Source organism: Lemur catta, chromosome 13 (assembly GCF_020740605.2).
Source record: "Lemur catta isolate mLemCat1 chromosome 13, mLemCat1.pri, whole genome shotgun sequence".
Taxonomy (NCBI): domain Eukaryota; kingdom Metazoa; phylum Chordata; class Mammalia; order Primates; family Lemuridae; genus Lemur; species Lemur catta.
In genome coordinates this window covers 38,809,426-38,833,964 of record NC_059140.1, presented here as the reverse complement: position 1 = coordinate 38,833,964, position 24,539 = coordinate 38,809,426, and the positions used below count along the sequence as shown (strand labels likewise).

Genomic DNA, 24,539 nt, shown 5'->3' with positions numbered 1-24,539 from the left:
TGAAAGTAATATCGAAGTAAAATTAGCTACTCTGTGAACTAAAAGAATTTTGTGGCTTCATTAACTCTAAGCTTCAAACAACCAAATCACTCTGGAGAAGAAAAGGGCTGGGGACTGCCTATACAAATTTCATTCAATGTCAACTTTTTTCAGAAATATAATAAAAGTTTTAATTGGGACATATACATTAACAGATTATATCACAAAGGACTTAATTATATGCCTTAGAATATGCTCTAAAACATCATTATTAATTACTGTCTCAGGTAAGAGGTAACCAAAGAACTCTACATTCATCAATAGCACACAACTATTTCCATTTCTAATTCTTTTATAATCCAAATTCATATACTTCTATTTTATAAATTAAATTATTTAGAAACAAATTAATTTATTTTTTAAAATGTGGTTTCAATAACACCAAATGAAGAATGTATTTGAATCTTTTAAAATATATATACAAAATTAAAACATTCTTTTATGCATTCATTCAATTACTATTTAGGGCCTTCCCTCTAGGTGACTGACATTCTTTATATGGACACTTTCTTACCCTTCCTTTGAATCATCATAGCATCCAGCAATATGTACAAAAAAAAGAAAAATGTGTAACTTAACTTGGGAAATAATTAATAGGAAGAAGTAATTTAAACAATTTTTCAGTCTCCTCCATTATATATAGCTAATGAGCGCAGATGGACTCTAAGCACTTGCCATTTCTAAAACATTTATCATGTAAAATACAGTTAATGTACAGATGTTTGTTAATTTAATTCAGTTATAATTACCTTCATATTGGGAACATGTACCACATCCCCATACTGGTCTTTTGTTTGAACAGTTATGGTAGTAGGCCAACCACAACGAATATCATCCTTATTCAGGATCAAAGATGTTTTCTGAGGGTCAGCATAGGAATCTGGCTGAAGCCACCTAACAATAATGAAAAACAAACAAACAAAAATCAGACATTCATTAACAACTTTAACAACTTCAATGATTAACCTGAAATTAAGCCCAACGAACAAATCTTTTATCAAACAAAATATTAAAATAGTATCTTCATTTCTGATTCAGTGATAATCACAAGCATCTACCTTGGTAACTGTTAGCGACAAAACTCATTAAAAAACATGCCAAAGCACATAAGATTTCTGGTGTTTATGTAGATTATAAAAACAATTTTAAAATCAGGAAACTTGACATTTTCACTAGCTAACTTAAAATTACCAAGAAAACAAATTTAGGTTGAGTATAATTTGAAGTTCTGAGTATACTCATTCTTACTGAGGGAAGTCTGCCTTAATTTGCCAGCCTGAAAGCCTAGGAAAGAGCAGTTTCTCTGTAAAAGCAAGGAGAGAAATGACCTTTTGCTGCCCAAGAACAGCTAAGCTCAATGTGTATTGTCCATCCATCTTTTCTTCACACAATTTCTGAACTACCTTCCTCATTACCTTCCTTTCCATGTAAATCTGCCAGTTTTCTACAGTTTGTGATATTCATTCCTGAATATATTACATGACCTACATTCAAATTGTCCTGTGAGATGAGTAATATATAATTCTGTCATGCATTACATAGAAATGTCTGCAAAGACAGCAGTGAGCTCACTGTAAAGATTTGTTATTCCTCTCCAATCACTATTATGGTTTGTAAAAACTAAAGTGTAATCTCCACAATTTTAAAATTAAAATCAGAAAGAAGTTAGATTTTTATCTTTTTACTAGTAATATCAAATATGCCAGCATATGTTTTTCTTTTAATCCTAAAAAAAAGCAAATAGCAACAAAATAATCAATTAATAACTATCATGTATCTTGAAATATTTTAAAATAGTAACTACCATTTTATACTTTGGCAAGTTCAAAACACATAAACAAGATTTTTTAGGGAACATTTTAAGATCCTAATGATTCCCCTTTCATTTCTCTTCATAAACGAAGACAGAGGAAAGCCCTAAAAAAAAGTAACTATAATACATTAAGTACATTACCTTGCAAGCCTTCCACCACTTGATCCCGGAACACAAGCAATGAAATCATCCAGAAAGGACTGTTCATTGCTTTGGATTTGGAGTGGTAAGTTTCCTTCAAGTGCCTCTAATATTGTTGGTGAATGAGAAAGAGCTAAACCCTTTCCAAGAATACCAGAATGAGTTTTGCACACCTGTTAAATAAAAAAGAATATTTATACATTTTAAAATATAAAACTTTAGTACATACATTTTTGCAGTGTTCCTTCTTTTAGCCTATATGGTAGAAAATTTCTAGGAGGGAAAACTATGGGGTAATACTTCCAGACTCTTTCCTCCTTCAAAAATAAGTGACTTAACTACCTACATAAAAAAAGTAGAAGAGCTTCAAATGAAGAACCTAATGATGCATCTGTAAGAACTAGAAAAACAAGAGCAAACTAAACCCAAAATTAGCAGAAGAAAAGAATAAAGATCAAAGCAGAAATAAAAATACGGAAGATTAACAAAATAAAAAGTTGTTATTTTGAGAACATAAACAAAATTGACACACCTTTAGCCAGACTAGAAAAATAAAAAATAAATAAAAGATGTCCCAATAAAATCAGAGATGAAAAAGGAGACATTACAACTGACAATGCAGAAATCCAAAGGATCATCAGAGACTATGATAAGCAACTATATACCAATAAATTGGAAAACCTAGAAAAAATGTATAAATTCCTAGACACATACAACCTACCAAGATTGAACCAGAAAAAAATCCAAAACCTGAATAAACCAATGACAAGTAATGAGATAGAAGCAGTAATAAAAAGTCTCCCATCCAAGAAAAGCTTCACTATCAGAACTGAAAACTTTTCCTCTAAGATCTGGAACAAGACAAGGATACCCACTCTCACCACTGTTATTCACACAGTACTGGAAGTTCTAGCTAGAGCAATCAGACAAGAGAAAGAAATACATCCATATTGGAAAGAAAGAAGTAAAATTATCCTTGTTTGTAGATGATATGATCTTATATCTAGAGAAATGTAAAGATTCCACAAAAAAACTATTAGTTGCAGGGTACAAAATCAACATACAAAAATCAGTCACATTTCTATATGCCAACAGTAAACAATCTGAAAAAGAAACCAAGAAAGTAATCCCATTTACAATAGCTACAAATAACATAAAACATCTGGGAATAAACTTAACCAAAGAAGTGAAAGATCTCTATAATAAAAACTACATTGATCAAACATTGATGAAAGAAATTGAAGAGGACACAAAAAAATGAAAAAATATTTCATGCTCATGTATTGGAAGAATCAATATTGTTAAAATGTTCATACTACCCAAAACAGTCTACAGATTCAATGCAATCCCCATCAAAATATCAATGACATTCTTCACAGAAATAGAAAAAAATAATCCTAAAATTTACATGGAACCACAAAAGACACAGAAGAGACAAAGCCATCCTGAGCAAAAAGAACAAAACTGGTGGAATCATTATTTGACTTCAAATTATGCTACAGAGCTATAGTAACCAAAACAACATGGTACTATTATAAAAACAGACACATAGACCAATGGAACAGAATAGAGAACTCAGAAATAAATCCACACATCTACAGTGAACATATCTTCAACAAAGCAGCCAAAAACATATAGTGGAGAAAGGATAGTTTCTTCAATAAACAGTGCTGGGAAAATTGGACATCCATATGCAGAAGAAGAAAACTAGACCCTTGTCTCTCACCACATACAAAAACCAAATCAAAAGGGACTGAAGACTTAAATCTAAAACCTGAAACTATGAAACTACTAAAAGAAAACATTGGGGAAATGCTTCAGGACTGGGCAAGGACTTCTTGAGTAATACCCCCAGAGCACAGATAACCAAAGCAAAAGTGAACAAATGGGACCACATCAAGCTAAAAAGCTTCTGCACAGCAAAGGAAACAACCAACAAAGGGAAGAGACAACCCATAGAATGGGAGAAAATATTTGTAAACTACCTGTCTGATAAGGGATTAGTAACTAGAATACATAAGGAGCTCTAACAACTCAATAGGAAAAAATAAAATAATCTGATTAAAAAGTGGGCAAAGAATCTGAATAGACATTTTTCAAAGGAAGACATACAAATGGCCAAAAGGCATATGGAAAAATGCTCAACATTGTTAGTCATCTGAGAAATGCAAATCAAAACTACAGTGAGATATCATCTCACCCCAGTTAAAATGGCTTTTATCAAAAACACAGGCCATAACAAATGCTGGTGAGGATGTGGAGAAAGGAGAACCCTCACACACTGTTGATGGGAATCTAAATTAGTATAACCACTACGGAGGACTATGGAGTTTCCTCAAAAAACTGAAAATAGAACTATCATGTGACCCAGCAATCTCACTGCTGGGTATATATCCAAAGGAGGGGAATTCAGTAAATGGAAAAGATATTTACACTCCCATGTTTACTGCAGTACTATTCAAATAGCCAAAATTTAGAATTAACCTAAGTGCCATCAAAGGATGAATGGATAAAGAAATTGTGTTACATATACACAATGATATATTATATAGCCACAAAAAGACTGAAATCCTGTCACTTGCAATAACACATATAGAACTGGAGAACATTATGTTAAGTGAAATAAGTCATGCACAGAAAGAAAAATCTTGTATAGTCTCACTAATCTGTGGAAGTTAAATTTTAAATATAATTGATCTCACTGAGACAGAGTGGAATGATGGTTATCAGAGGCTGAGAAGAGTAGCAGGGAAAGGGGGATAAAGTGAGGATGGTTAATGGGTACAAAAATATAGTTAGATAGAAAGAACAATGTTTGATAGCACAACAAAGTGAGTATAATCAACAATATGTTAGGGTATACTTCAAAATAACTAAAAGAGTGGAACTGGAATGCTCCTAACAGAAATGATAAATGCCTGAGGTGATGGACACCCCAATTACCCTGATTTGATTAATTCATATTGTATGTCTGTATCAAAAAATCACATGTACCCTATAAAGATATACAACTCTTATGTACTCATAATAACTAGAAATAAAAAAATAAGTGACTTGTCAGAGATCTGCATGCTAGATAAAATGGTCATCTCCTCCCATGCCAGCTCTCTATGCGTTACACCCCTATTTGGCAGGGCAGAGCTCCCTTCTGTTGGCAGCTTTGCATGACTCCCTCATTTCAAGTCCCTGTTATGGGCAGCTATCGTGGGTAAGTCATGTCTGTTTTTCTGAATGGGTGGGTACTGAGGCCCTGATTTGGGCAAAAAGTGAGCAGAAGCCTGATTGTGACAGCACATAGACCTTATTACCCCATCTAAGCCTTGTTAAAGTTAAGAAAAAGGGGCAACAAAAGTGAAATTTTAGTTTAAACCTATCTGACAAGCAAGTCTTACGTGTTTAGAAAGACTCGCTTTAAATGCTGAAACTCTAGAAACTTTTTAATGACTATATAATAAATTTCATAAATTTTTTTAAATAGGATAGGATTACATTTCTAGTACTATCAAATTTACACAACAGTAACTTTTGTATTCTATAAGTTATACAATTTAAAAATCATGATCTTTAGAATCAAAAAGACTTAAGTTCAAATCCTAGCTTTGGACAAATTAATTGCTGTGTACTCTTGAACTAACAAGTTACCTTCCCTGAATCTGTAAAATGTATAAACTGGTGATCAAATAGTATCTTTTACCTGGTTATTATAAAATTTAAATTAAATAACACATATAAAATATATACTATATTGCCTAACAAATAGTAAGTATTATGCAATTTGGGACATAATTTTTTTTCTTGAACAGAAGCACAGTGAATATCTTTCTGTATCTGGCCTGACATTACATACACATAAAAATCCCTGAAAAGATAAACAAGGTATCAGCTCTTTGATGGCTCTTCTTAACTAGAATGTTGCCTGACACATATTAAGTGCTTATTAAATATTTGTTGAAGTAACTTTTATTTCTGAATCTTTAGTTACAAAGATTAAACTTATTTTTTTCCCAACAAACTCAAATGACAGTGGCATTTTAAAACCCAAAAGTTTCTTAACATTATTGACAACACCATAGCTCCTTATGACCAGAGCATGGCGGTCAAAATCATCAACTTTTGTCACCAAACTGCCAGAGGTCAAATTCCAGCCTAGTTGCTTAGTAGCTGTGTGATCCTAGCAAGTTTTTTAAATTCTCTATGCCTCAGTTTTTTCATCTATAAATGAAGATAAGAATCCCTAATTCATAGGACTGTTGTGAGGAGTTAAAAATATGCAAAATGTTTAGAATAGTGCTTGATAAAGTTAAGATGAAATAAATGTTTTAATTATTGGTTTGACCAATTCATCTCAAGAAATAAATAAAATGCAAAGCCTTAGACTTGGCAATTACAAGACCTGGGTACCAGCCTTTATCTCCCAACTGAGTTTTCAGATAAGTCACACGGCTTCACTGAACTTCAGCTACTATAATTGTATGCTGAACTTCAGCTATTATAAATTGTCATTACTGAAGACATAATACTGACTTCAAAGTTTAATTAATATAAATTTAATTTAATATAAAAATAGAGAGATAATATTAAAGATATTGTAAACTATGACGTGTTCTATAGATATTATTTAAATTACTAAATTATTAATAGTAACTATATACACCCAGCACAGAAAGTAAGTATGATCTAAATCAGTGCTTCCCAAATGTGGTCTCAATGTTCTTTGGTCCACGGTGAAATTAGATAAACTAAGGACATAATAGAATCTTTCATTCTAAGATTATAACCTTTCTATTTTGGGCTATAAAAATGTCCTTTATTTTATAAGACACTATTGATAATAAATAGAACATTCTTACAGAGTATTTTCAACTAAGAAACAAAAAGTTTTTTATCAACCACACTCTGGATACCACTGATCCAGGTGAGTGACTCTCAACTTTTCTTCTATCTTCATACCACTTGATATGCAAAACTTCCCCATCATTGATGGTCTCAGTATGCAGTATGCACTGGTGCTCAATTAACAGTCTCTGGTCTGGGATAAGCAGGTATTATAATTTGAAAAATGCTGCCTACAGATTCTGATGTTTCCATCTTATTAGGGATTTCTAGCTGGATAAATTCAGACTAATGAAGTAAGAAAACAACATAATAGTTAGCAATTTTGAGTAATAAAATACTAGATTGATATAACAGATCCAAAAGAACACTTCACTGAAATATAATACTCATATATTTCCATTATAGTGCCAAATGTGCTAGTTAATTAATGCCTAAACAAACAAAAAAAGCAAACAATAATAAAAATAACTGATGTCTCCATTTGCCTGTAGGCAACTAGTTCTAACCACATAATATGACTTATATGTCTATCACAGTCTAAACTCACCAACTGTACTCACCTTACCTTTTGCCTCTTCCTATCAAAATTGATAATACAACCATATACCTCAAGTTTCTTTTGTGAAATGTCCTTTTCCTTTTTCTAGCTGGTAAAATAAAACTTCTTTCAAGGCGCAATTTAAATGTCCACAACTCTGGAAAGCCTTCTCCTACACCCTTGGCACTTGGTTTGCTTTTCTCCCATAGGATTTTTGCCTAACTCCAGAGTTGTTATAATATCCACCACACAGTATAGCAAGGGCTCACATGGTCCTCCCAATAAGGGAAGTAATTATGAGTTGTCCTGTAACTGCCAATGAAGAGAATGAAGTACTGAATGAATGAACCCTATGTTCAATAAAAATAAGGCTAACCTGAGTGAAAATACTGCTTTTAAATTAATATACAAAGTTTATCAATATTTGGGACAATACCTGCAATGCAGCCTCTTCAAGAATTTCAAGATCTTCCTCTAATTCATTACCTGTTGTGCAAATAAAACATTTTACTAAAATATGTCAATATTTGGTTCAACTTTCTAGTACTTTGCATTCATTATACCTTTTTTACAATTCTGCTATTCCAATTGAACAGATTTATCATTCTAGATAAATCCCAGTGGTATACATGTTAATATATATTTTTAGTGGGAATATAAGCTATAATTCTTAACACAATACTCAAGAAGCATCCATTGGGTGATGTGCCAAACATATATACTATATTTATGTGTATAAATGTGTACTTTCTAAATTTAGTGTATTTACTTTTTTGCCAATAAAAGGGAGGGAATTAATTATTCCGAATCTGAACCTTTATATTTTGGTTGCCTTAGAGAAGAGCTATGCCTTTAGAAACAACAGTGACTCACAGAAAAACATAAGGTAGTGACTATATCTTTTAGCCATTTTCTTCTTTGCTAATATAAACATATTTTATTTATTGATTTTTCTTTGATAATTTAATTATAAAATGTTACTAATGAAGCAACACTTGTTCAAGGGGAAATATCCCAATGATACAGAAGTATAGAAAAAAAGTCTACCTCTCTAACCAGTGCCATGTCCCCCTCAAAGATATCCAGAGTCAGTGGTTTCTTGTGAATTGTTCTAGAACCTTTTGTGTGTACATCATAAATGTGTGTCCATGTACACACACATGAACACATACACATATGTCTGTACATACATAAGATAAGGTATGCAACAATGGGACCTCCTTTGGCAACTTGTTTTTCTCATTTACTATAATTTGGACATCTTTCATTGTGAGGCCATATAGGTCTACAGACTGCCATTGAATGGATGTACCATAACTTATTTTAACCATTTCTCAATTGGCAGATATTTTGGTTGCTTATAGGTTTTACAATCACAAGCACTGTTATATTGTTAATCCATCCTTCAACCTTTTTTTTTTTGAGAATTTGCACAAGTATGCATAAAGAACTGCTATGTCAAAAAGTATATACATGTAAAATCTTAACAGCTATTGACAAATTTCCTCCAAAGAGGTTGCTACCAATTTTCCTTAGATAAAAAGAATACAAGGTCTCATTTTTTCACATATATACCAACATTAAGTAGGAGAAAGGGAATTGAGAAGAAAGAAAGGAACCAGGAGGAGAAAAGGGAACAGAGAAAGAAGGAAGATGTAGAGAAAGAGAAGGGAAAAAAGAAAGGATAGAGTGGTAATTGCAGTCTTAGAAGGAGTATAGATGGATTTTTGGGGGTGAGAATTAGGGAAATACAATAATAATGTCTTTTAGTCCCACATACTGTGAAAATAAAAATGTTAAACCATGTATAAACAGTATAGAATTAGTAAGCATTTTTATTTTCATCTTTACCCTCTTGATTATAAATTAATCTACATATCATACAAATTGGCTTCATGTAAAGAGGTACCATTTCTGCCATTGCCTCATCTCTCTGTCCTGTTGCACATGAAAACTAGTCAAAGAGCTGTCTATATTCAAACTGACCTCCCCTTCCTACTTTCCATTCTCTCTCAGTCCACTCTGAAGGCCTTACATTTCTCTCATTTTACTAATATATTTCTTATTACATATATAAACAACCAACTAGTTCCAAATTCAATGATATATTTTAATTGATTTCTCAGTAGCATATAAAAATTCCATGAGCATACACTCTTCCCAGTTTTTCTCTGCTTCACTGGATGTTCCCTCAGACTTATTTGCAGCCTTCTCTTCCTGTTCTGTCCATCTTTGAAATTTTGGCAAGTCTCAGCTTTAATCCTGGCCTATCTTCTCTTTCTTATCTGTATTCTCTAGGTTTTCTTTCATATGGTCCATGTCTTTAATTAACAACTGTGTTCAAATGACGTTTCTGCTCACTTGTTCCCTGAAGCTCCAGACAACGACTATCCAATTGTCTACCTGATATTTCCACTAGGATACTTAAGAAATATGTCAAACTTTTGGTTTAATACTATATATGCAGCATTTAACTCAGTGCCTGGCATGTGACATGTATGTGCATTAAGAGGGTGTATGTTTGAATGTGTGTGTGTAAATAAAACAGACTACAGAATATACTTCAGTTTCCATTTAAACAAACCCAAGCTACCACAGTATATTAAGCAGTTATTACTCATGAGTATATGTGATTATTTTGTAAATCTATTTTCAGATCTTATAATAAACATATCCTGTTCTTAAAATTAAAAAAAATTATCAACACCTAATACTTGACCACACTTACCAATAGGAAGCGCTAGATCCTTTTTCATCAAAGCTGCTGCACAAACCCCACCAAGATTGGCTAATTCTTTTTCCAACTGAATGACTCCCTGTAGAATTGCAAAAAATTTGCTGATTTAGAAATGTTGGACAGATAATATGGATTGTCAACAAAATGTGGTTTGAATTCAACCATTACTTTTGAAATTAGAAGGAAGTGTATGTTAGCTAATGAGATTGAGAGTGGAAGAGATTCAATATTATATCTCATGGTGGTTCTAAGGTTCAGGTTTACAGGTTCATTACCCAAGTAATTTTTCATTCATTAATTTGAAGGAACAAAACAAAGCCTTGGTTTTGTTTTATTGTATGATTTAAAACATTTAGACAAGATGATAGTAAGTTAGTCCTTTGTGAAATAAGGTTCTATTACTTCTTCAGAAAGGTATAGCCACCCGAGCAGGTTCAAGACAGGAATAATCATACTTCAAAGGCTGGGTACTGTTGCACAAACTCAATTCTCTTCACGTATTAAAAGTACCAACAACAGACCATCACACATAATTAAACTATAAAATATTTTAAATTATATACCTCTAGCTTAAAATAATTTCACACTTTTTGCATTCAGGGAACAACACAATTTAAGTCAATAGTAGTCCTTAGAAACACAATCTTCCTTAACAGAATGAAAAGATAATTTATTTTTACCTCATCAGGTCCAGGGCTAAATTCATATCCAATTGCAAAACACTTGAAGCCATAGAAAGAAGCTTTGTCATCTTTCACATAATCTGATGCAGTCTCCAATGAAAAAAGGGCCTCATTTCCTAAGAAAAATGTCAAAATTGAGTTCCAAATCTGAAACAGCTTTATTAAAATTTCCCTCTCTTTTATCCATCTCAAGATAGGTAGCAATACAAATCAGATACTAAATAATCTAAATACACTTTTCGGGGGGGCAGTTCTTATATTTATTTGAAAAAATTGTGCTAAAAACACCACTAGAAACAGTAAGACAATTCCAAGTGAATTGTTATTTTTCTTTACGATCAAATTCTCCTTAATCAACCTTTCTATTTTAAAGTTATGTGGGCAATCATATTCTAATTCTGTCAATTACTGAGGTGACCTAGGTTAGCCTTTTCTGTCTCAAAGTGGGAAATCTTTTACCCTGGCATTTGTCTTTTTCTGATCCCTCCACAAATGAACAAATGAACAAACTAAGGTAGTTGAGAGTAGAAAGAAGTTTCTGAATTCAAACTGGCTGTTAGTTTGAATGATCACAAAGAGTATTTAATAGTTAATTGGTTAAAAATACAACAGACCACAAGGTGTTAAAAACTTACTTAAATAATTTTATGTTAAAGAAAAACAAGAGTATCAGCAAAAACAAGTGTGCTGATGTACACGCTCTCTTTTCTCTCACACAAACACACACACTCCCTCAAGACAACTGAAATAATAGCTTTAACATAACTCTAAAGGTGGTTCACAAGTTCTCTTGAAAGGAACAATTTGAGTCCTTAAGTTCTGAAAATTTAGTACTTATTGGGAAAATAACAGATCTAATCCACTTTTTCTGTGGTTGGTCCCAAATACATAGATAGCCACTTCTCAATATTAACACTCTGCTTTGGTCAAGCTAATCTTCTTTCATAAAATCATCAAAACAGTCTGTCCTCCAAAACTTGGATCATGCTATGGCCCTTGCCAGGGCATCTTATTTATTCCTCCTTATTTATCCTATTGCAACACAATTCAAATACATAGTAGGTCTTCAACAAATTCCTCTAAAACTTAAATAAATATTTAAAATGATGTATCCTTACTAAATATACATAAATGTACACACTTTACCATAAAAAATAGAAAAGAAAAAACTTACCAGGTAACACTAAAACCATAGTAGGCCACCCAGAGGATCCTGAAAATTTCTTTAATTCTACCCATGAATTAAGATTTTCATGAACAGATGTCAATTTTGGTCCATATCCTGAATTCTGAACAGTTCTGACAGGAATCAACAAACGGAGGACATCTTCTGACTGGGCAGTACCACATTGAGGGTCAAATTCGATTGTCATCCACCTAACACATTCTGGGAATGTCACCTGAGGTCAACAGGCAAGAAGACATGAATTTATATATACACATCCCTGCATCTGCGTATGTGTGTGTATATGCTTTAATAAATGGCACAACAGAATAAACCATAAAATTAAAATAAAACAAAATGTTGGTTGGATGCAGTGGCTCACACCTGTAATCCCAGCACTTTTGGGAGGCTGAGGCAGGAGGATCAGCTGAGGCCAGGAGTTTAAGACTAGTCTGCCAACATAGTCTCTACAAAATATAAAAAGATTAGCTGGGCATGGTGGTGCATGCGTGTTGTCCCAGCTACTTGGGAGGCTGAGCCCACAAGTTTGAGCCCGCAGTAAGCTGTGATCACACCATTGCACTACAGCTTGGGCGACAGAGGGAGATCCTATCTAGAAAGAAAGAAAGGAAAAAGAGGAAAGAAAGGAAAGAAGGAAGGAAGGCAGGCAGGAAGGAAGGAAGGAAGGAAAGAAAGAGAGAAAGAAAGAGAAAGAAAGAAAAGAAAGAAAGAGAGAAGAAAGGGAAGAAAGAAAGAAAAAGAAAGAAAGAAAAGAAAAGAAAAGAAAGAAACTGTTACCCTAAGACAGAGAAGGAAGGCAGAATGAAGAAGACAGAGAAAAAAGCTAGACTGGTTTTATAGATTTGATTTTGGACTATGTAATTATTTTTTTTTATTGGTAAAACTACAATTTACTTATTCCTGAGCTCTAATGACACTAAGTATATAGTCTTTTTCTAAAATTTTAATTCAAAATATTAAGGGAGAATTAAGGGGATATAAATATTTTTGTAACATGGATAGTTTTTGTAATGCTTGATTCAGGACTGTAAGTGTCATTATTTGTAAAATTATAAAACAAAATCCAAATTCAAAAATCAGTTCCTAAAACTCTAAAGTAAATTAAAATTGATCCCAAATGTACATTAATTAATACGTAATCACACAGAGGGGGATTATTTCAACTTACTTTAAAACACAGTCCTTTGACTATACACATTTTAGTTGGGATACCTTCAAAGGACAAATACACATGCACACAGCAAATGAATAAAATGAATAATTAAATGATTTTCTAATTCTAGTATTCCCAATGTCACTGATAACAGGGATTCTAGATATATGAGAAAGAAGATTCAGGTGTCCCTGTGGTCCTTATTTTGAATTAGTATCATGAGTACAAATTCATGAGGTATTTTATCTTTTAAAAAACTACATATACACATTAAATGTATTTATACATAAATATATACACACACAGAAATATATGTATATACACACATAGAAATAATGTGTATGTATCAATATATGTATGTGTACATGTAAAAGAAATCAGGGCACTTTGAAAAAATAGCTGGTTCCAGGTATGAGGCAGGAAATGTGTAAGATGAGCTTGGAACATCTTATCATACCAGAGAGAAAGACTCCAAGGGGCTTACAAGAAGTATGTCTACTCAGCAGGTAAGCTGAAGAGGGGTCCATACAACAAAGACATATGATCCAGTTTCTTTAACAAATAAAATTCAAGAGAACAAAAAAGGAGAGAGAGAGAGAGAGATGGGGACCTATAGATTTAAAGCGATTTAAGATTAAAGGATACTTAAGAAACATAACCAGTTGTAACATATGAATGTTATTTGGATTCTAATTCAAACAAACTATTAAAAATTTGATATTTGAAGAAAAGAAATTATTTTTTTTCAGTGTGATGATAGTATAGTTATTTTTAAGGGTCCTTATAATTTAGAGATACACATAAGGAATTATCATGAATGTGCTTTAAAATAATATAGGAGGAGAGGAAGTAGGTAGGAAATAAATCAAATAGGTTTGACTAAGAGCTGAAAACTATTGAATCTGGTATGATGGATAAATTGGATACACTGTACAAAGCTTGTTTAAGTTTAATACTTTTTACAATAAAAATTGAATATTTTATTAACGTAAGCACACAAAACATAAACTTATAATTAAATTGATGGAGTGGATGACTTCTCCTTCTTCATTACATGACACAATTTAAAAAAACAAACAATAAGGATTTTAAATACTCTATAACATTAAATATAAAAATGTTTTACATGCAATCTTTTCCTACATTATGTATAGTAGACTACTTTAAATCTCATGTTGGGTATGTGAATTTTCAGAGCTCAGGCTGTGGTGTAAATTATGTCAGTTCAAAAAATATGATTTAGGCCGGGCACGCTGGCTCACGCCTGTAATCCTAGCACTCTGGGAGGCTGAGATGGGTGGATCGTTTGAGCTCAGGAGTTCGAGACCAACCTGAGCAACAGCGAGACCCTGTCTCTACTAAGAATAGAAAGAAATTATATGGACAACTAAAAACATATATAGAAAAATTAGCTGGGCATGGTGGCGCATGCCTGTAGTCCCAGCTACTCGGGAGGCTGAGGCAGGAGGATCGCTTGAGCCCAGGAGTTTGAGGTTGCTGTGAGCTAGGCTGACGCCATGGCACTCACTCTAGCCTGGGCAACAGAGTGAGACTCTGTCTCAAAAAAAAAAAAAAAATTTAAAAATGTTTATGTTTATATCCACTACTATTATAAAATACAGCATGAAGTTTAGCATTATGTATTACATTATACTTACAAAAAGATTTGAGAACAACTCTCATAAACCTACAAAACATTATACTCTTTAAAGGTAAAAATTCTGTCCTGAATCCTTGTATATAACCGATAGCACCCTAACCACCTACTGATTTTCTGTATTTAAATACTATAAAAGAAGTTATACTTCTGAACACAGGCAAAGCATTCTTTAAGATATCACTAGAGAACCTCAAACCAAATTTGAAATTTAAATTCATACTAAGAACCAATGCCTACCTTGTAGTGCATCACACAGGCAGGTTTATATGGGTGCTCGCTCTCTATGACAGCATAGTGATTAGAGGTTGTACAAGCAGAGAGGCCTTGTTCAGGCTGGTTTCCCGTGGTGCTATCTGTTGACTGATTAGGATTGAATGCAGGAGGTGCATACTTCTGATTCAAAATGGCAACTGAGGGAAGTAATTGTTGAACAAGGCCAAAGACTTCTACAGCCACCTAGTATACATATTAAAAAATGATTAAATGAGATAATAAATGTGAAAGTGGTTTTAAAATTATGAATTACTATTAATTGTCGGTTATTACCCTTACTATCAACAATTTCCGTTTAGAGTTTCCACTAAGTTTTTGTTCAAAGAGAAATCTATTCTATGGATAAAAAAAGATTTATCTCAGATGTCTTATATATAATATGAAAATAACCTAGTATATATTTTTAAACACTTGCTTTTTCGTGATCTGAAGTAAATTAGGTTTTACTCAATAGTAATTATGCCAAAGAATCAATAATTTATGATTTCTTCCATATCTTGAATATTTCACTATTTTAAAATGCTCCTACCCTTTGACATTGCTATTGTTATTTAAGATGGAGATGTGGCATCGATCTCATAAATTTTACAAATCTCAGTTAACTTTATCTTTTCTTATATATTATGTTTCTAAAATGTATTTCCCATCCCCAAATTCTTCAAATGTAAAGCCAATAAGTAAGGATATTTATTCACTAAACAATACTAAGAACAGAGAGGTTTAACTATTAATAACTTCTACCATTTAACATGTTTATCTCTACTTCTCACCTATAACCCAGGTGCCTCAAGGATTACAGTATTTTTAAAGGAAAGACACAAAGTCTAAAAAAATGATTTTTTTTTTTTAAAAAGATTCCAACTTATAGAATTAAATTACACACCTTGGGAATAGCAGCAGCTACCGGTCCTATGTAGGCTATAATAAGGGGAAGCAGCATGGAAAACAGACTGGAAGAACTAAGCAGTTCTGGAATGTCATCAGCTAAAAAAGGCATTAAAACTATAGTTAGAAGGTAATCTCTTTGTACTGTATACATGCTATACTAAATATATATTCTGTTTTCTTGAGCAAAATTATGTTGACATTAATTGAGCACTTAAAAAAGACCTGGTACTTTTCTAATGGCTTTATTTACATGTGTTCTCTCAAATAATCCTCACAATAAGATACTTTTATTACACTCATTTATTTTTAAGGGAAAACCAAGGCACACAGTGTTTAAGTACCTTACCCAAAATACCTAATGTGTATTAGGTATAAGTATTAGGTAAAATGACAGAGCCAGGATTTGAACCCAGGATAACTGAGCCATGACTCTAAACTACCACTCTGGCACCAACATGGTTTTATCAGCGACATTAGGCAAATTACTTAACCCGTAAAATAGGACAGTAACAGTATTTCCCTCATTTGGATGTTGTGCAGATTTGAGTTAACATATAAAAAACACTTAGAACAATGCCTATTACATATTAAGCACTCTAAAAATGTTTGCTGTTATTAAGCTATACTGCCTTCTATTTTTCTAAAGAAAGCACTTTGCTGATGAACACTTCAGTCTTTTATTCATGAATATTGTACTGGAAAGATAAACTGAGTCCAGATTGTGAAGACTTCTACATTATAGGCCAATTATTCTCCCCCACCCCCCAATATTGGTTTCTTGATCTGCTGTTGCATCAGAATAGGCTGGGCACTTATTTAAAAAAATGCAGTTTAGCCTAGCTGAAACCCCTGGGAATAGACCAAATATTCTTTACTTTTAGTATGTTTACCAGGTGATTCAGATGTGCAACTAGGCTTAGAAATGAACGTTACAGATAACAGTAAGGGGATGGGGGTAACAGTGAATGTTTTTATAATAATTCTGCTGCCATTGTAGAGAATGACAAGGTAACTAGAGAAAAATGGGGGAAACATGGCAGTGAGATTATTAAGATATTATCCATCCATCAAAAAAAGGACATAGGCCGAGCGCAATGGCTCACGCCTGTAATCCTAGCACTCTGAAAGGCTGAGGCAGGAGGATTGCTTAAACTCAGGAGTTCGAGACCAAATTAAGCAAGAGTGAAAGACTGACTGCTTCCCACTCCCCCCACCCATACTAAAAAAAAAATAGAAAAATTAGCCAGCGTCATGGCATGTGCCCGTAGTCCCAGCTACTCCAGAGGCTGAGGCAGGAGGATTACTTGAGCTCAGGAGTTTGAGATTGCAGCAAACTACCATGATGCCACTACACTCTATCTGGGGTGACAGAGAGATACTCTGTCTCAAAAAACAAAAATGGGGACACCCACTTGTACCACGGCAGCCTGAACTACGGCAATGGGAGAGGAGAGAAAGATGACAAGACAAAATGGAAAGTTTCCATTGGAAGAACTCAAAGAACCGAATTTAGACAGTGAATATGAGAGGTTTTTAGAGATACCCAGATCTTTGGGTGAATGGCAATACATTACTGAAAACAGAACATGGAAGAAAAAGCTTTTGACTACTAAAAGAATAATAATGCAAAGACACAGTTTAATCAAGGTAGAATTTTTCTCTGACTGGGTCAACTAAGAAAATAAGAATATCAGACAATTGCTTTTGAACATTCTAAAAAATTCTGCGTTAGACTATGGAGAGCATGACTTACCCAAAATTAACACACATAGATCTATAATGAATAAAACACTTCGGGATTCTACAAGATGTTTCCTAAATAACTGTGCATAAGTTAGGGAATAAAGAATTTAAAATATGACTATTGAGAAAGAAAAAGAAAAATCTTACCATCCACAGCAAGAGCTCTGTGCAAGAGGTCCTTAGCAGCTCGGACGACAGTGCTTACCACAGAGAGAGCTCTGCTACAGTTTTTATCTTCTTCATTAGCTTTACTCAGAAGTTGGGATTGTAAATCTCCATCAAATTCACTCCTGTAACATAAGTAAATATGAAATTATTTTACAATGGTAGGCAAACATGATCGAATGCTAGGAATCATATCTAGATCAGAGCTCCTCACTGTAATTTACAGTTTTAAAAAGTTAATGTAAAGCTAAAAAAGTAAACATGCAATTATATAATTTCATGGAGTGATAAGGGCTTCAAAGAAAAATAAAGCAGCATAGGGCATGAAGTGTGTTATTTTAAATAAGATCAATTCTCTGAGGAACTGGTATTTAACAAAGGCCTGAATTATATTTAAAACAACAACAACAACAAAACAACCATGCTAAGATCTGAGGGAAAACTCTCAGGGCAAAGGGAACAGATCGGTGGGTTCAAGGAACAGAATGGAGACAAGTATGGCTGGAATGAAAGGAGAAACAGTGAAGGGTGATGGGTGGGAAGCGAGTTAAGACAGGTTGAGTTTTGAAGCCCACAATAATACCTTCACATTTTATACTGGTATAGGAATGGGATGCTGTTGGGTTTCAAGCAAGGGCAGAACTTGGTATGACACATATTTTTATCAGACCACTCTGGCTGTGCTGTGGAGAACTGACTGTACGAGGGCAGCAAAAGGAGAGAAACTAGTTTAGAGGCTACTACAGTTAGCAGGTGGAGGCAGTAGTGGCTTGGGCTAGACTATTGATTAAGAAAGTGGTAGGAAAGTCAGATTTAGCACATTTGAAAAGTACAGCTGCCAGGAGTTGTTGACTAGATGTCAAGTGTGAAGGAAAATGAGAAGTCAAGAATGACTTCAGGGCGTCTGGCTGTAACTGCGGATGGAAGAGCAATACTCTGGACACATTAAACGTAGTATGTCTATTAGCCAACCACGGAGAGCATACTTAAACAGAAGATGCAGTGAAGTGGTTAAGAATGCATCATTTGGAGTCTGATTTCCTACCTACAAGCCCCAGTCTCCAACTCCTGACCTCAAGTGATCCTTCCACCTCAGCCTCTCAGAGTGTTAGGATTACAGGTATGAGTCACTGCACTCGGCCTAATTTAACGTTTTCATTTAAAGCTAAGTAGAAAACATTAAAATACCTAAAATAGTGTATTTTGTATAAGATATAAAGTTTGGATAGCAGATGCTATTAATGGATTGCTAGCTTTCTGAAATACATAACTCATCTTTTGTGCATAATAGAGTTGTTAATCTATGGTTTGAGAAAGAGAATAATGTACTGTTTATTATAGTACTTACGTAACAGAAAAACTTTCTTCATTGGGGTAAAAAGACTAAACAGCTTTTGTATCTCAGCAGCAACACTGCACTACATATAGAGCTATTTACTGCCTAATTTTTCTGTTATATTTTGCATGGAAAAAGGAAACAGAAAATATAGGAAAATTATTTTATACTAACTAGCCAGGCTGTGTCCCCAGACTGTTTATGAAGGAAATGAGAAAGCAGCAAGCCTCTTCAAGTGATATCCAACTTCAGTTAATGCTAAGTGAGGCTGAAGACAAATGTGGTAAATAGTTCTCATTACTACCTAAGATTCTAGCTATGTTGCTAGAAGAAAAATTCAGTCGCAGTGAGACATATTTAAAAGTTTTTTAACCCAAAGGTTATCATTCTTTATTTTCTACTGTATACATAAGGAATGGTTTTTGTTAAAAATATTATAAGAAACACACCATTATACATTCTAGGGCACCAGTGGCTAAATGGGGCAGGTACAAGATTCACAGACTTCAAAATATTCTGCAGACTGGATAACGGGACCTAGGCACTACCACTACCTGGGTAGAGTCAATCTGATCACCGATTTTTGGTATTTTATAAAATGAAATGAATAAATTCCATTTAAATTTGAAATTGCAGCTCAGAAATTATGAAGTGACAGCACACATATGCCCAGTAAACAAAAATTTCAATATTAAAGAAATAATGGCAAAAAAACATTTTAAAGCATTTACCGTTACAGTAAAAATTAAATTTATATATTAAAATGACAATTTTTATATAAATTTGCACAAGTATGTACTAAGAAAATACACTTTACAATTTAATTATAACTATCCAGTTAGCAATTTGACTTTGGTAGTAAATTATGTATGTTCTACCACTGTAAAGTATTTCCCTTATCTCTACACATACACCTACCTATAGTAGAGTATCTGTGGAATCTGTCCTCTAGTTTGGTTTGTGCCGTTACTACTCAAGCTACACGTGCTGAATGTAAATGTCACACCATCAGGACACTGAACTGTGGTCATTCCTCCATCTCCATTGGCTGTACGGCTTCCATAGTTCCTCAAGCGCACAGCATATTTAACATTTTCCTTAATGATAAGGATGTAAGACATGTTTATACTTATAAATAATGTATAGAGGATATACAAAAAGAACTCTAGCAGTAAACTGGGCAAATATATTGAACTTCTTTGTCATATTTATAGACAATGTTATTGAATAAGTTTTTAATGAATCAAATATGATAACTAACATTTACTGAATGTCTGTTATGTAACAGAAACTGAGTACTTTATGAGATTTAATTAAATTCATCCTTAAAATGACCTCATGAGATAAGCATCATCATTATCTCTATTTTACAGAGGAGGAATCTGAGGTGCAGAGAGGTTAAGTAACTTGCTCAAAGTCACACAGTAAGTGATGGAACTAGGATTTGAACATAAGCAGTGTGACTGGTGCTGGCTCTTAATTACACTGCCAGAATATTAGCCACAATAAAAGATTTTAAATACATAATATTTTTCCTTGATCAATTCAACTTTTAAAATAATTTTAAATGTGAAAAAGAATAATGAGGAGTCCATTATATTTTTATTTTAAGAAACACTCAAGAGACAGAAACACATAGGCAGATAGACATGGAAAAAAAATACCTGTAAGAAAAAAGTTGTCCAAAATATGATCCACTGTACATTGAATATATGAGCTATAGATACTAGTGCTTTATGATCCAGGATATAAACTTCACGATGAAGGCTTTTTGGTTTTTCAGTATCTAAACTCTTTTTGATGAAGTAAGTCTCTGATAAACCTACTTTATCCAAAATTCTGCTACATGATGAAATTTATTTCAGTTGAATTCAGAAATACTTTAATGTTAATAATTACTTTAATGTGGTAAAATTTCTCTATTTTGCTAAATATTTATAATTAAATTATATAAAATGATGACTTTAATAGTTAATATTAACTATTAAGACCACTTGTTTTTAAAATGAATTTTGGCACAGAAAGAAAGACAGGGACATTTATTGAGTTGCTCTATCATGCTAGACACTGAGGCAGTAGGTACAATGTAGGTATTATTCTTCCAATCTACAGATAAGTTTCAAAGTGGTTAAATGATAGCTTGCCAATGTCTTAAACCTAATATGTAGAAGAGCAGGTATCTGAAGCTAGATCTGTTTGACACTAAAACCTAATAATACTTCCTACTGTTCCAGACCTTACAAGATATTATGCAAAAACAGAATACAATATCTATAGTATTAATAGAATATAATACAATATCAGGTACATAGCAGGTATTCCATAAATACTTGAAGCACCATATAAGGGATAACTTAGGAACAGCTGTATGTAACAAAGAAAACTCATTGAATACTTTTCATTATTTTTAACTACACAACAATACCTCTTATTTACAATAGAGACATATGGTTGAAATTACCTTTAAAGGAACAACTTTGTCAAGCCTTATTTCAGCTATGTCACTAGGTGAATCATCTGTTGTATAAGTTCCTTTGACTAATTCTAGAGATGTCCATCTGTGGGAATGAGTTGAATCTCCTGCATGTTCACTCTAACAAAAACAAAACCCATCAGATTCTTAATTTTATTATATGAACAATTTTGATTTATAATTATTATTTTTAAAGGGTTTATTTTCTGGCATACAAAATTAGTCATTAATATTTCCCCATAATACTTACTAAAGAAAAAAATTTTGGTATTCTATTCATTTTTATTTGATTTCCTGAGGAGACTACAACATAAATGGGCTTTTCTCATCTGATGTATTAAACTATTTCTACTTCTTCATAATAAGAGTGCTATACCTAATTAGAGAAACTTATGAAGTAGAGAATTATTTCAAATTAAGTACTCAAAGAAATCAAGCTAGAGATAGATTGCTATTTATTAGGAAATGATTCACCTGCTACTTTTCTTCCCATTTTACTAAAACTTTGAGAAAACTCAGGTGCCTTAAATAATTTAGAGACTACAGAAAGATACAGCTAAATCAATCAGTAAATAGTGTCTTTACTACAAAATTGCTTAACCACTGATACAGGTGGTAATGTCCATCTGAACACTGTTCATGCTTCTTGGGGAAAAAAACTACAGAAGACTTGTAACCAAAAGCTTAACTAAATACTTTCTAGTCTTTAATTTCATCTAAAATCTTTCTCTTTCTGAAAGTACACAAAATATGAGCCAGGAAAGATCCAAGATGGCACTCAAGCAATCAAGTAAAATCATTCTCTTTCAGTTTTTTTAATGGCACCCATCTGTGATTGATCTGCTAAACGTTTAAAGGTTTGGACCCACCATACCCGGACAATAAGTCCTGATATACAACCCCCACAGCAAGATGAACCCTGTAAGAGTGATACTTACATCATCAACCAACACCTCTAATTCATATTCATGAATTCCACCTCCTCCATAGACAGAGAAACCAACCACAACTATTCCAGGTTTGTCTACTGAAAAGCAGATTGCATCAGGGGACCCATTCCCAGTGTTCCAACTTCTTCCCTGACTCGTTTTTGTGAATCGGTTAGCACTAGCTTTTACTGAGTGAAGAGAATTAAGTCCATCAACCTGTGAACAACAAAAGCAATTACATCAGTAGTTGATGTATCCAAAACTATCCAAAGGATTCTAAGAAATCCAATAAAATAACCTATATTTAATAAGTGGGTTTAAGTCTTCCTAAAGGTACATTCTATTAAGAAATTAACCCATAATAAAACCAGACGTTATCATTCTAAATTCACAGATCACTTGACAATATTTTCTTCATTTACTCATATCAAACTATATATTTCACTTAATTATAATGTCAGAACTACCAACTTGTAAGTTTTCACAGTCATAACATAATGAATGATCACTCACTTTGAAAAGAAATATCAAACATTTTATCAACATTCTAAAAACCAATAGTTTTCAAACTGTGCTACAAAGGCACTAAGACTTCTGCAGAGATAGGTATGTGAGGAAGAGGTGAATTCAAGGTTCCCCTCTTCAAGCAGACCACCTGTTCTTACCTGTGAATTTCCAAATAAGACTTGATTTGAAGAAAATGGTCTATAACCTAAGTTTGACTACCACTGAGGTATAACGTGATGTTTTTATAAGTTGGCATTCAATATTTGAGTTTATATACATACACAACCACTCTAATTCAAACTCTCATTAGAGAAGATGAGAGTACTTATTCTGGTTTAAAACTGCTCTTTTTATTTACACAGCCTGCTTCTAATCTAAGTTGGCTGCAGAAATTTGGGAGAATAAACAGAGGAAAAAACTAAAGTTCATGATTCCAGCAAGAATTCCATCTTTGAGAAAGAAACACAGATATCTAAAGCCAGGATCTTTGAGAACTCCCAAGGTTGTATATTAAGCACCCTGCAATTCTGGGCATTCCTTTTCATTACAAAGGTAAGTTCACAGGAGATAACTCTTTAGCAAACTTCGAAATCTATGCATTACAGACTTTCCTGCATCCTCCAGGGTTTAGTACAAAAGGGAAGCACATAGTCTGAATGAATAAATTTTTAAAAAATTAAAAATTTTCTGATAAGGGCTTCAATGGCCTCCTAGGCCAAAGTCAAAGCAGAGCCAAAGTGTGAACCTCTTTACCTTTCCCATACCATGGGATCATTATTAGTAGCTCGACTTCACCAACATTACTCATCATCCAGCAATGAGAACTATGTTTGCTTTCACTGGGGCATGGTGGTGGGATTGTACAATGGAGCAGATAAGAAGCTAGTCTAAGAGGAAAACATGTAGTTTATGTCACTGTGAAATTCTGGTACACTGTTAAGGGAGAGGAAGCAAACCAGAGCAGATGAGAGGTACAAGGAAAAGGGAAAAAAAAGTTCAGTTTGAAGAAATTTTATTTTTAAAGAATACAGTGAGACTGCTTATCCATTTTGAAATTAGTTTCTACCAAGCCAAAATATGAATAAAAAATTATGTGGAAATTTTAAACGCGTTTATTACTCAATCTCAAAATATAATTTATTACCTCAGATCCCAGGGCTGATGCTGTCAGTTCACTGACAATACTGGCCAGTAATCCACAGGTATTAGAGACTAGGTGGGAGGAGAAGAGTTCATTTTCTCTCCTCAGGCTGTTCCTGACTGGCAGCACTACAATAACCAGCATTTTCTCCAGAACTTCACGGAAGCTTGTCATCCCTGAGATATTCTCTTCACTCTACAATACACAAGAAGAAAAAGTTCTAAGGTATTGTTTTATTTTTCTTTACAGGAGTACTCAGTTGCAAAATCTTGTCTCTCTATCTGATACCCTTGAACTT

At 33.4% G+C, this 24,539-nt stretch overlaps 1 protein-coding gene across 1 annotated transcript in view; it reads right to left on the bottom strand.

Moving 5' to 3' along the window:
• MYCBP2 (MYC binding protein 2) overlaps positions 1 to 24,539 on the bottom strand; it is a 259,243-nt gene that overhangs the window by 95,033 nt on the left and 139,671 nt on the right. Inside the window, exons 34-46 of the mRNA XM_045567320.1 lie at positions 24,245 to 24,436; positions 22,603 to 22,809; positions 21,653 to 21,784; positions 20,110 to 20,288; positions 17,838 to 17,980; positions 15,943 to 16,043; positions 15,024 to 15,242; positions 11,962 to 12,187; positions 10,785 to 10,903; positions 10,096 to 10,183; positions 7,804 to 7,853; positions 1,994 to 2,166; positions 789 to 933 (exon numbers count right to left, since the gene is read on the bottom strand). Of these exons, the coding sequence (XP_045423276.1) occupies positions 789 to 933; positions 1,994 to 2,166; positions 7,804 to 7,853; positions 10,096 to 10,183; positions 10,785 to 10,903; positions 11,962 to 12,187; positions 15,024 to 15,242; positions 15,943 to 16,043; positions 17,838 to 17,980; positions 20,110 to 20,288; positions 21,653 to 21,784; positions 22,603 to 22,809; positions 24,245 to 24,436 (1,974 nt within the window). The remainder of the gene's footprint in view (positions 1 to 788; positions 934 to 1,993; positions 2,167 to 7,803; positions 7,854 to 10,095; positions 10,184 to 10,784; positions 10,904 to 11,961; positions 12,188 to 15,023; positions 15,243 to 15,942; positions 16,044 to 17,837; positions 17,981 to 20,109; positions 20,289 to 21,652; positions 21,785 to 22,602; positions 22,810 to 24,244; positions 24,437 to 24,539) is intronic.